This window comes from Microtus oregoni, unplaced genomic scaffold, assembly GCF_018167655.1.
Source record: "Microtus oregoni isolate MIOR12 unplaced genomic scaffold, Mior012 000015F_ref0000493, whole genome shotgun sequence".
Taxonomy (NCBI): domain Eukaryota; kingdom Metazoa; phylum Chordata; class Mammalia; order Rodentia; family Cricetidae; genus Microtus; species Microtus oregoni.
Genome location: NW_024543074.1, coordinates 33,340,338 through 33,353,372, shown reverse-complemented (window position 1 = coordinate 33,353,372; position 13,035 = coordinate 33,340,338). Strand labels below are relative to the sequence as shown.

At 42.5% G+C, this 13,035-nt stretch overlaps 1 protein-coding gene across 5 annotated transcripts in view; it reads right to left on the bottom strand.

The window, feature by feature from the left end:
- The window catches only part of Arhgap44 (Rho GTPase activating protein 44), a 160,272-nt gene that overhangs the window by 70,433 nt on the left and 76,804 nt on the right, over window positions 1–13,035 (bottom strand). For 4 of the 5 annotated variants that reach the window (XM_041664142.1, XM_041664143.1, XM_041664146.1 and 1 more), the window contains exons 2-3: window positions 2,755–2,794; window positions 2,037–2,141 (exon numbers count right to left, since the gene is read on the bottom strand). In XM_041664142.1, the coding sequence (XP_041520076.1) occupies window positions 2,037–2,141; window positions 2,755–2,794 (145 nt within the window). Of the gene's footprint in view, window positions 1–2,032; window positions 2,142–2,754; window positions 2,795–13,035 lie in introns of those variants that run through there. The other variant, XM_041664145.1, reaches the window with a different exon arrangement.

Here is a 13,035-nt window from a genome sequence, read left to right as displayed (position 1 = left end):
GAGTTCACATCCAAAGGCATTTTGCAGGCTCCTCTTTAGGACTGCTTGGGGCCAGCCTACTGGAATTCCTGACACACGCTTGATTATGTCTAAAGATATTTTCCAGAGCTGAGGTTTTATTTATATCACACACAAAGGATTCCTATTGAAAATAGAGTTCGAGTATCACCAATCTGCAATCCCTGAAACCCAAAAGTGCTCCAAAATCTGAAACATTCTGAGCACTGACCAGAAGCCACCAGTGAAAATTCCACAACTGGCCACATGTGACAGCTTGCAGTGAAAACTGAGATGCACCAAAATATTAAATAGCATCATCTTCAGGCTGTGTGCAGTAGATGACATGAAACAAATGAATTCATGCGAGACTTATGTCTGAGCCCCAGGGTGCCTCACTGTGGGCTCACAGATATTCCAAAATTCCAAATATTTGAAATCCAAAACACTAAGTATTTGGGACAAGAAGGAAAGAAGAGTGAGGGCTGAGCAGTCGTGGCTGGTGTTGGCATTTGTGCAGAGACTGAAGGAAACATAGGGCGCATTCATTCAGTTCAGGGCACTCATTCTGTGACTCTCAACAGCCATAGCTAACATAAGCAGGGGCCCCAGGACATCCCAGCAAACAAAAGCCAGCACAACTAATCCAACAGACACCAAACACAGATGGGAATCTAAGGAGGAGGAACGGGAGAGAGGCCATCTGTCTTAGACACCACTCCTATAGCACTGAGAGCCACTCTGACAAACACAGCTTAAGAGAGAAAGGGTTTATTTGGCTCTCAGTTCCGGGGCATTTATAGTCCATCACTGCAGGAAAGTCCACATCAGAAGCTTGAAGTAGCTGGACACAGGGTCACCACAGTCAGGAATAGGCAGCAATGCATGCTGCTGCTGCATTTATAGCCCATGAGCTCACCTAGAGGATGGTGCCTCCCATGGTGGGTAGGTCTTCCCTCCTCTGTGGTATTAAGATAACCCCCACAAGCATACCCACCATCTCCCAGATCATTCTAGATGTTGTCAAGCTGACAAATTAATACTAATTAATACCATCCTAGAATACAAAATACCCACAATAAAACAACATAGTTCCAGTAAGTGTTTGCCTTGCAAACACAAGGTCCTGAGTTCAATTCCCAGAACCTTTTTTTTTTTCAAATAAAAGCCAGGTGTGGTGGTGCATGCTTATAATCCCAGTTCTAGGAAGACAGAGATAGGCAAATCCCTGGGGTTTGATGGCCAGTAAGCCTGGCCTACTTGATAAATTTCAAACCAGTGAAAGTCTCTTGTCTCAAACAAATAAACAAAGAAAGAAAAAAGAGAGAGAATGGTTGAATGGTTTCTAAGGAACAATACCTAAGGTACGCATGTGAACTCCCCCAAACATGCAAGCACATACACACGCATGCACACATACGTGCATGCACGCGCGCGCACACACACACACAAGTAAAAGTATCTTTTGCTCTTTTGTGGAACTGAAGGAGGAAGGGATGAAAAGGAAAGATAAGAAAAGGGTATTTATACAACTCACTGCTAAGTACCAGGGTATTCACAATGTTACTGAAATCAGTTCACAAGAAAGGCATCGAAGTAGCTTTACCCAGCAGGCATTCTGTCACCTCATTACAGTGGAAACAACTTCCAAGGGTTTTTCTAGGCCCCTGGAAACCTCAGAAGTCAAGGCAGACTGTCTTCCGTGGACCATCGATATGACTAAGGTAAATATAATCCATGATGAAAGGTGTCCATGCAGGGGAACTCTCCCTCAGAGGTAGGCTCTCAACCACTTAAGCATGGTCCAGACATCCTGGGGGTATCTGCCCCAGGAAGGGGGCCTCAGCTTGGTTGGTGAGGGTGATGCTTCAGGCAGGATTAAAGAGCAAAAATTCCCCTGCAGCAGAAATAAGCACCGAGGCTTGCTTGGTTGAGCTTCAGACACAAGAGTAGCCTCAGCAAGCAACTGCCCTGGGGGTGAGATGCTGGGTGCCAGGACACAGGATCTAAGCTTCCAGGGCTCAGCAAAGGGCACTTACTGAGCGCTTGTCAGCCTCTGCTCCCTGCTGGCCCTGTAGACACGCGGTGAGCTTCTTGTGTGTGCTGTGGGACACTTGTTTCACCAGTTCTAGGCGCTTCTCTACCTGCACAGACAGTAAGAGGTACAGTGAGACAGAGGGCAGGAGTGGACAAGAGTGACCTGTTACTAGAAAGGCAAGGATTTCTGGGCAGAAAATGCCCCATGTTGGAGAGCTGAAGCGGGGAGTGGGGTGACCACAGCGTGGGTGCTCCCCCAAGAATCTTATCTAAGTCAGTACCTTAGGGAGACTAGCACCAGGATACCCTCAAACACCAAGCCCCACACAGGCTTAAATAAACATATTTGCATACAAGCCACAGACCTCCCCTGGTGTATCAGAAATCGACTCTGGGTTACTCATTGTGCTTTATCCAATGTAAACCCCTTGACAACAGCTACAACACTGCCTTATTTAGCGAATGGCAGGAAGGAAAGTCTGCACATGCTCAGTATAGAAGCAGTTTACCCAAGTATTTTTAATATGCAGCTGATTAAAACCATGGATGTGGGCTTGTACCTCTGGGGAGCCAAAATGGAAAGCACTGTTAGAAACAACAGAGTTTCAACCCCTAATAGTTTGTAGGGATGCAGCAGAGGCATAGAAACTAAACAGAGAAATGGCGCCATTTCAGAGGAAAACATCTTCAGGGTCTGGCAGGCAAGGTAAGTGAACCCACCTGGAGAAGGTCTTCGCTCAGAACTTCAGTCTTTTCTGCCCTAGAGGGAAGATGGAGAAAATGGTCAGCAAATGCGTGCATACATTTATACATACGCATGTACACATGTTAATACACATTTATATATACATATGCTAATACATACACATTCCTATGTAAATGTTAGTGCATACACACATACCTAAATACAGACTTAAGTAAGCACACAGTCAAAGGACAAATCCCACTGTTTCTAGAGCAACTCCAGAGAAACAGACAAGAGTACCAGAAACTCTTAATAGGAGAAGATAAAGACAACTCTAGAATCTTCCAGAAACACTAAGTAGCATGCCAGCAAAGCATAAAGCTCAAGGTTCTCTGGAGTGCCCCGCCACAGACTTGGACCTGTATCGAGTACAACAAATAGACTTCTACTATTTTTTCTTAAGAAGACTGTCACACCCATGCATTCAGGCTTGCCCCTAAGAGCAAACAAAAATAGTAGGATCCAATGGTGCAGTTCATAAACAGCAAACACAAAACTAGTACTGAATCCTAGCAATGAATGTAGAGACTCTGGCCATGGCTGGACTTTCAAGTGTTAGGTCCCTAGTTGCAGCTGGCATGATCAATGCAGAAAAAAAGACAAGAAAATGAGATGCCTTCCCATCAAAAAAATCATCAAGTCAGGCATGGTGGCACATGCCTTTAATACTGCACTCAGGAGGCAGAGGCAAGTGTATCTCTGAGTTTGAGGCCAGTCTTATCTACACAGAATTGTAGGTCATCCAAGACTACATAGTGAGACCCTGTCCAAAAACAAAAACCCATAACATAACCAAGACTGTATTAAATAAGAGGAATATACAAACATAAACTCTCTCCACATACTAATAACAGACCCTTGAAAATACTCTTAGTAACGGTTTCAAGAGATTAAATTCTTTGGTGTCAGTCTATCAAAACTTATAAAGAGCCTGCATATGCTCAGATGTTTCATCAATTCTCACTGGTGGTACTGTTGGGTAGGTTTGGGAGGTACGCCCTTGCCACAGGAAGTATGTCCCTGGAGGTAGGCTTGGAGAGCTTAAAGACTTGTTACTTTGCTCTCTCTGCTTCATACTTGCAGATCAACATGTGAGCCCCTCAGCTTCCTTCTCCTACCACCACGTCTTCGCTCTGCCATCATGGACTCTAACCCTCTGGAACCATAAGCACAAACACAATTTTCTATAAGTTACTTTGGTTGTGGTGTTTTATCACAGCAACAGAAATGTAACCAACACACCAGCAAACTACAGAGTGCTTATGAAGAAATTCACAGAATATCTAAGTCAGGTGGAGAGACATAGAATGTCTGTGAACTAGAGAGCGCAGCAGAGTGAAGATCCAATTCCTCTGTAAACTGACTTCGGATGGGATGCAACCCTGGAGCTACATCGGGACTGGCGTTAGAGATAGAGAAACCAACTCCAACATGACAGTGACATGCAGAAAAGGGGAAATGACTACTGCATCCCTAGAAAGAAAATTAAGTTATAGCACTCACATGATCAATTTGAAAATTAAATAATCAGGAGGATGGCATTGGCAAAAGGAGAGAATATACCAGCCAGAAATAGATCCAGACTCATGACCAAGTAATCTTGTAAAAGGAACAAAGACTATTCAAGGAGAAGAAAGAATCTAGCAAACTGTCATGGAACACAATATGCAAAGGTGCAGATCCTGGCTCTGTGCAATCTATACAAATTAATCACAATAGATCACAGGTTTCAATAGAACATAAAATATGGAGTTTTCAAGTACAGGAAGGAATATCTGTGACCTTATTAGAGCTATGGGTTCTAAGGGATAACATTAAAAGCATTCTGCATAGAAGAAAAAGAATTGGTACATTAGACTTCTAGCAAAAGGAAAAGTTTCTGCTCTATAAAAAATCCTGTTAAGAGATAAAAGGAAACCCATAGAGAGAAATATTTTGCACATCACATGATAAAGGAATGATATGGAAATTATATATAGAACTGCCCAAGTTAGTAATAAGAAAAAAATTCTAATAAAATAAGCACAGAGTTGGGGCGATAGTTCAGGGGTACAGCATTGGCTTGACAGGTTTCTATCCCTGCTACTGAAAAAGAGACAAAATAAAAAACAAAATATTACCAAGAAAGATAGCAGATAGTAGTCACACACACACACACACACACACACACACACACACACACACCAAGCTCTAAAGAATCTGACCTTGAAAAGCCCATGAGTTGCTAGGGGAATGGGCATGATAGAACAGCTCAAGCCAGTGAAGAATCAATGGCAGTTTCTTATAAAATTACATATACACTTGCCATGTGACCCGGCAGTGGTGCGTCAGAGAAACGAGCTTCACACATCCGACACACATAAACACACCTATGAATGCTCCAAATCTGGAACAATCTTTCTGTCTTCCAGCAGGTGACGAGATTCCAGAACATTTTCATGCTACCCAGCCACAGGGGTGGAATGCTGACGTGCCAACACTCAGTACAAGGTCAAAGCATACCCTCTCTGCACAAAAACCAATCATAAAGGATTACACAAACAATGACTCTACTTACAGAGAGCATTCTGGGAAAAATTCAATTACACGGCTAGAAACAACAGCTTTGATGATAACTCCTAGGATGGGGCTGGGGCAGGTTTCCTGTGACAGAGCAGCATGCGAAAGTTTTGGGGGTTTGTCTGTTTGTTTAGTTTGAGACAGAGTCCCTTTGTATCTCTGACTGGCCTGAATCTTGCTAGGAGACCAGGCTGGCCTTGAACTCACCAAGATACACCTGCCTCTGCCTCCACGCCCAGCTATGAAATAAGAGTGTGGAATTTTGTTGGCAGTAATGGCTGCACAGATCAGCATATGCATTAAGACTACAAGGCATCATACTTAAAGTAGGTTTTAAAAGCAAAGAAAAAAATCTCTTTAAACATAAAAGTGATACCAGACAATATCCCAGAAGTCCAGGAGGAGAAGTAACTGGGCAAATTTCTAAGTTCCTGGCATCATTCTTCAGCAAGGCTTAAGTGGTCACCTTGATTCTCTTAATTAAACTGAGACACAATGAACATTCAAGAGCATCCCTGCCAGGGAAGAAGTAGGATATGGATCTACCAGAGGCTATGTAATTAAAAAATAACTAGAGTAAAGCCTTAACATTGAAACAAAGGAAAACAATAGCTGTAAAGGAAAATAGAAAAATAAAGCAAAAGTTATATATGTCATATGATATCTAATATATCGGAAAACACACTCGGATGAAACACTCCAGTTAAAAACTCAAAGACTGCATTTTCTTTTATCCTGTTGTTGTTCTGTGTCATGGAGATTCTGTTGTTTTGGATCTGTAGATTTGTTCGCTTCACATGCTCCAACAGTTCATAGATTCAGTGGATGCTGGGGTGGGGCAACTCAAAGTTCTGGTTCTGGGCCTGAGTGGTAACTGGGTTGGTCAGCCCATAAGCTTTCCCTCATCGTCACTACCTAGATAAGCTCTCCCGCAGGGCCTCAGCTAGCTCACCCAAAGGGGTCTACAGCAAGGAGGGGGCCAGTTCTCCTGCTCTGAGGCCCTCAGATCTAGGTCCCCCTCACTCATATTGACAGGGCCAAGGGCAATATGAGTTTTGCTAGGCAAAGTGCAGTGCCCTCTCTCCTGAGTGATGTGGGGGGCATAAGAGGTGGTGGAGGTCAGCTCTCCTGCCCCCAGGGTTGGCTCACCTGTTACCCCAATAACAGGGTCAGTTCTAGTGTGGGGTGCAGATTCTATTCTCCTGTGTGCTGTAGCTGGTACAGAGTAAGGCCAGCTCCTTCACCTGCCACAGGTAGCAAGTGGGGTTAGGGGAAGAATCCAAAGATATACAGCCTAGATTTAAAAAAAAAATCTAGCTCAAAGATAGCTCAGTGCTACTCAGGAAAGATCTAACAGGAGGAAGAAAATAACAGGAGAAGTAAAAATCTAACAGGAGAAGTAAAAGAAAAACAACAACAATAACAAAAACAACAATACACACACACACTCACACACACAAAGTCACTTCTAAAATACCAGACTTAGGAAGGAAATAGCAAGCAAATTCCCCTTTGCTGTTTATCTGCAGAGCTGCCGATGGGAGCTGAGGTTTCAGCCATGCTGGACAAGCATATTCTTTCTGAGCTGCACCTCCAGCTATTTTTAATTAATCATATTGACTTTAGGAGAGAAGATTGCAATGCAACAATAAAAAAATTATAATTCACTTCTAAGGATCAGAAAATAAACAAGTCAGACCTGATGTATTCCAAGCATTGCATTCAGTCACTTATATAATATTGAAGGTTGTATATCATTCTCCTCATTTTAAAAGGTAGAGAACTGAGGGGCTGGAGAGATGGTTTGGAAGTTAAGAGCTCTGACTGCTTTTCCAGTGGTCCTGAGTTCAATTCCCAGCAACCTCATGGTGGCTCACAACCATCTGTAATGAGTTCTGGTGCCCTCTTCTGTCATCCAGGCAAACACGCAGACAGAACACTGTGTACATAATAAATAAATAAATCTTTTTTTTTAAAAAAAAAAAACTTTGGGAAGGTGTAAACATGTTGGGATAACAACAGGCATCACGTTCTATTACAGAGAAACAGTGAAGATGCAGGGGGCTTGAAACCATAAAGCAACAGGATGTATCTGACAGGCATACATAATCTCTGATGGTAAAGAGGAGGAGCTCTGCTCATGAGCGCAAGAATTTGTCTCCAGATAACCCAGCTGATGAGCCCGTGAAACAATTCTCAACAGATGTAAAAGGCCAGGCAATGATCTCTACCCCAATATTTTATATTGCAATAAAGAGCAAAATGAAATGAGAAAGGAAATGCATTTGCTTGGGCTGTAGCTCAGTTGATAAACTGTTTGCCTCACAGGCGCAAAGCCCTGGGTTCCATCCTTGACACCGGGAGTGGTTGCGCACACCTGTAATCCCTGCAGTGAGTGGGTAGTCGGAGGAAGATGGTAAATTCAAGGTTATCCTCAGCTACCCAAGGAAGTTAGAAGCCAGCCTGTGACACAAGCCCTGTCCATCCTGCTTCCCCCGAACTGCAAATTTGAAAACACCTCTAAATAGCACATAGGTCTAAAATAATCTGTGTTTTAAAAAAAATAAATATTTAGAATTAAGAAACAAAATACATTAATCATATCAGCAAAGTGGCACTTAAAGTACACACTCTCAGCTGCATATTTTATGAGATGCAACAATATTCAAACAGCATAAACAGAATAAACAACAGCAAAGAAGAAGAAATTAGATTGGAAAAGCCCATGTAAACTAACTCTCTGAAGGGACTAACAAAAAAGCAAATCTTTACAAGATTCACTTGGGAAAGAAAAATGAGAGAAAGGACAGAAAAGAAGGTAGAACACACACAGATGACACAAATGTTAAAAGATAAATGAGACTCTGGAATGACAAAACTCACAAATTCAGATAAACTGGATCAAAGGCTTAGAAAAAAAAAGTAAGCTAAAACTGACTCAAGAGTCAATAGAAAGCATGGGCAGTCCTACCAACAAGGGAAGCCATTCAGACAGCAACTATACATCTTTCCCAAAGGAAAACAGAAGGCCAAGCTGTCTTTAAAATGGCTCTCCAAATGTTCACAAACTATTTCAATAATAATAGGAAAAGAATAAAAACAAGTATCAGTTCATTCCCGTATTATATCTCAACTGCATGACAAGGAAGGCAGGGAGCTGGGAATGTGAGGCAGCTGCTCACAGGATCTGTAGTCAGGAAACAAAGCACAGACAGGAGGGGGGAGCCCAGCATTAAAACCTGAAGGTCTGCCCCTAGGGAACCATCTCCTTTAGCCAGTCCCACCTCCTGAAGGTTCCACACCTTCCCCAAATAACACCACCAAGTTTGGGAACAAGTGTTCAAACTCAGGAGCTGGTGGGGGACATTTCTCTTTTAAACCACAATTCTCTAACTGGAAAAGGGCACTACAAGAAAAAATACGGATTTTATCTAGGTAATGACACTGTAACATAAACAGGCACACTGCAAACAAGTTAGATTAGCTGTCAGAAGGCACACAGAGTCTAACCTCAGGAATCTCTCAGTGTAATTAATCACACTGCTTAATTAAATGTCAAAACCAAGACTATCTCATAAATGAGAAATATTTAACAAAATCCAATGCATATTCATGAAAAATATGAAAAGGAAAATCCTTGGCTTTTAAAAAGTAGTTATACACCTTATCCCTGGCAGAATGTTAAAAGTATTCTTGTGTAATTGAGAAGCAGACAGATTCTTTTATCCAATGGTGCACAATGGAAACCAAAGATTTATATGTTTATTTATTACTTGCTCTTAAGACACACCCTCAATGTAGCTGAGGATGACCTTGAGTTCTGATGTTCCTGTCTTACTACTAGGGGAGTATAGGCATGTCTGCTCTTAAAATAGATTTTAAAAACTAAAATGGAAATACCTAAATAGACATATTTGAAGTTAAATTGGTTTAAAGTAAACTTAAACAGCATAAAGAAATGATTATATAATCTATCTGGAAAAGTAGGTTAGATATAAAATCAATACAATGAAACTAATGTAATTGGGAAATGCTCAGAAAACCTAATTTCAAAATTCATTTAATGTAGCAAAGAAATTAAACCTAAAAGATCACCAATACACTCATGGAAAAACATTAGAGATGAGGCAAAGATATCAAAAAAATTAATGAGGGCAAAGATGACAGTAGAACAGATGTGATTGTTGGGGATAGGAAGGTTTAAGGGGGATGTGAAGGAGATGGGAGAGAGAAAGCAGGAGACTGGGGATAGGAAAGATGGAAGGAATGGGGGCAACCAAAATTAAGGGTTTCTGAAAAACTATATGAAAACCCACTACTTTGTTTTTTGTATTTTTTATTGTTTTTATCGAGCTATATATTTTCTCTGCTCCCCTCAGTACCTCTCCCCTCCCTTTCTACCCTCTCCCATGGTCGCCATGCTCCCAATTTACTCAGGGGATTTTGTCGTTTCTACATTCCATGTCGTTTAGATCCATGTATGTCTTTCTTAGAGGACCTCAGGTTCACATGTTTAAATATTTGGCTCCCCAGTTAGTGGAACTGCTTGGTAAGGATTAGGAAGTGTGTTCTGGTCTTGGTGGAGAAGGTGTGGCACTGGGGGTCAGCTTACAGCAGGCTCAGCCTGTCTATCGCAAGCAGATCAGGACATAAAGCTCTTACCTACTGCTCAGTATCATGCCTGTCTGCTTCCTGACAGGATCATCTTGGAGAAACACCCCAAACTGGAAGCAAACCTCAGCTAAATGCTTTCTTTTCTAGGAGTTGCCTTGATCAAGGCGCCACTTCAGAGCAAGAGAACAAACAGTAACTAAGATCAAGGCTCCAGAAGCCTCCTAAACAATGCAGGCCATTACTGTTTTTCTTGGTTGACAGACATGAGGAGATGGTAAGACCTTGTTTCTAAACTCCTTGATTGCGAGACATAGAAAAGCCAAACTGGAACTGACCTGGAAATTTTCTCCCTGGTCACTAGCTTTCATGGCTAAAACATACTATGTGGGCTATTGTGGGATAAAAGTCACCAATGACTCTACCCTGCACTGGACCTTGCACGGTGCAATAATGACCTAGCAGGCGTAATGCACCCACTGGGGTGACAGTGGCATGAATGTTATTGGAGCTGTAAGAGCTAATCCAGATTGCCGGTTTAACAGGATCTGGAATTAACTAATGCACAGATTACCGGATACTGTTGTAAGAACTTTGCTTTTCATGTTACCTAAAGTGGGAAGACCCACCCTGAACATGGATAGGACCTGCTGAGGGCAGGTTAGATAAAAGGACATGAAAGAAGGAAATTTGCTCTTTGCCTTCTTGCCCTCGCTCTCACGTCATGACCCTGATGCTATACTATTCCTTTGATGTTTTTAGAACCGGCCTCTTTGGGCTTCTGATGGAGACTGAAGACCAGCAGCTCTCCAGGAATTTCCCAGGTCTTCTGCACTAGACTAGGAATACCGACACATCTGTCCTCATGGATGAACCGGATTCTTGGCCTCTCCATTAAGAGATAGTCGTTGTTGGACTTCCCAGACCACATCTTGTAAGCCAATCTATATATTCATTCTATCATCAGCTCTGCTCCTTCAGCGAGTCCTGACTAATACAGGAGGTAATACCTCTGCTTGGTTAGATTTAAGGCCCACTGCACAGAAGAGAACTCATGCCTGGTACTGTAAATCTGATTGAAAGCCCATGGCGGGGTTGGTAACTGATCCCATGGGGTAGGGTAAACCTTCTACTGTTGTTTCACTACATGACCATGCTACCAAATTGCCTTCTTGATATTTGTGTGTATACCCATAGTTTAGTGCTACTCTCGGCCAGACCAGCGCCTTTTTTCAGTAGGAAATGATTAACGTAGAGACTCACAGCTGTGCAAAGGGCTGAGCACAAGTGGCTGTTAGCTGCCAGACCCAAAGAGAAAGATCTGAATCCCCACCCACTGACGCATCTTCTGGATATGACACGGCCACTACGCTCAGGAACTCAACGTAACCATAGTTACCTGCAGAAGAGTGTACATCAACATCCCCATGTGAGCCAGGGAGGGCCCTATACAACCACCAAAACCTAGGTGAGGAGCTGCAGGCAGTTAATGGTTTCTGGTACAAGGGAGTCCTTTTCTTCAGGGGTATAGCCATGGGTACGTTGCCTACATCCAATAAATTGCACCACAACCAGGCACGTAAAAGCGACCTTAACCAAACTCACTATGTCATAAGGACTAAAGGGACAGCTGGGGGTGGGAAAGGTTCCAGAGTACATAGGAAGATAAAAAAGGTGAATGGAGGCTTAATATAATCAAAATGCATTATAAATATATAGGAAACTTTCAAAGAATATTTTTTAATTTTAAAAATAAACAAAAACTCTTCATGAGAGATCCAAGGAGCTGGCTCTGTGGATAAGAACACTTACTATACAAGCATGAAGACCTGAGTTCAGATTCCAGCAGCTGCAACAAGAAGCTGGGCATGGCTGAGTGCTCATGTAACCCTAGTGCTGGGAGGACCTGAAGTAGGGGACCATTCTTCTTCCAGGGCACCAGCTATGGGTTCAGTGACTTTGTCTCAAAGAAATTGTAGCTCATGATAGATAGATCAGGAAACCACACCCACCACTGCACAGGGAGACTCATGTGTAAACACACCACATGCATACATACACACAAAAAACATCTTTTAAAATATTAATAAGGATATCTAAAAATAATTTCACAGATTTCTGTGATGTACATGGTGGTCCCTGTCTCCAGCAGGTACCTCAGATTCTCATCATCAATTCCACACATCCCAATGAGGATGCCTAAGAACTGAGTGTCCTGTGCCCACACTCTCAAGTCCCTCCAGGTAGGGACTATACATATGCTGCCAACTCCACTCAGCCTCACAATATACCTCTGCCCACATCCCGGTAAGGATCCTAGATTTACACGGCCAACTCCACCTATCAGTGTAAACCATCCTCCAGGACCTCATTTCCAGATGAAGACCCCAGGTGCCCAACTCTACCTATCCCACTGTTTATACTCCATCCTGACTCCAGGTAGAGACCCTAAACACAGAAGGTCAATTCCACAGCCCTGCAGTCCAACCTCCACATCCCTTCACATGAGAACTTAGACTACACATTCCATCCATTCCTGCAGCAGCCCTCCAGGTGCCCCCTCTATAGTTAGGGACGAGAGAGAGAGAGAGAGAGAGAGAGAGAGAGACAGAGAGAGACAGAGACACAGAGAGAAACTCCAGGACACTATAAAATGACCAAATCTGAATATAGAGAAGGAGGAAACCTTGGATGAATAGAAGAACAAATCCATAATCTAACGAAAGAGATGTCTGTAACTATTCAAGAGGTACATAGTACACTAAATAGGACCAAAAAAATCCATTTCCATGTTATATAATAGTCAAATTACTAAATGTACAGAACAAAGAAAAGATATTAGCAGCTGCAAGAGAAAAAGATCAAGTCACACATAAATGCAGACTCATCAGAAAAACAGATGATCTTTCAACAAAGACTATGAAAGCCAGGGTCATCTGAAAGAAACAAAACAAAACAAAACAGAGCAACTCTCTGCTTAAATGACACAATTACTCAAGTGGACTCCACAGACAACTACAGAATGGTCTATCCAAACACTGGAGCACACACATTCTTCTCAGCACTGGATGGAAACTTCTCCCAAA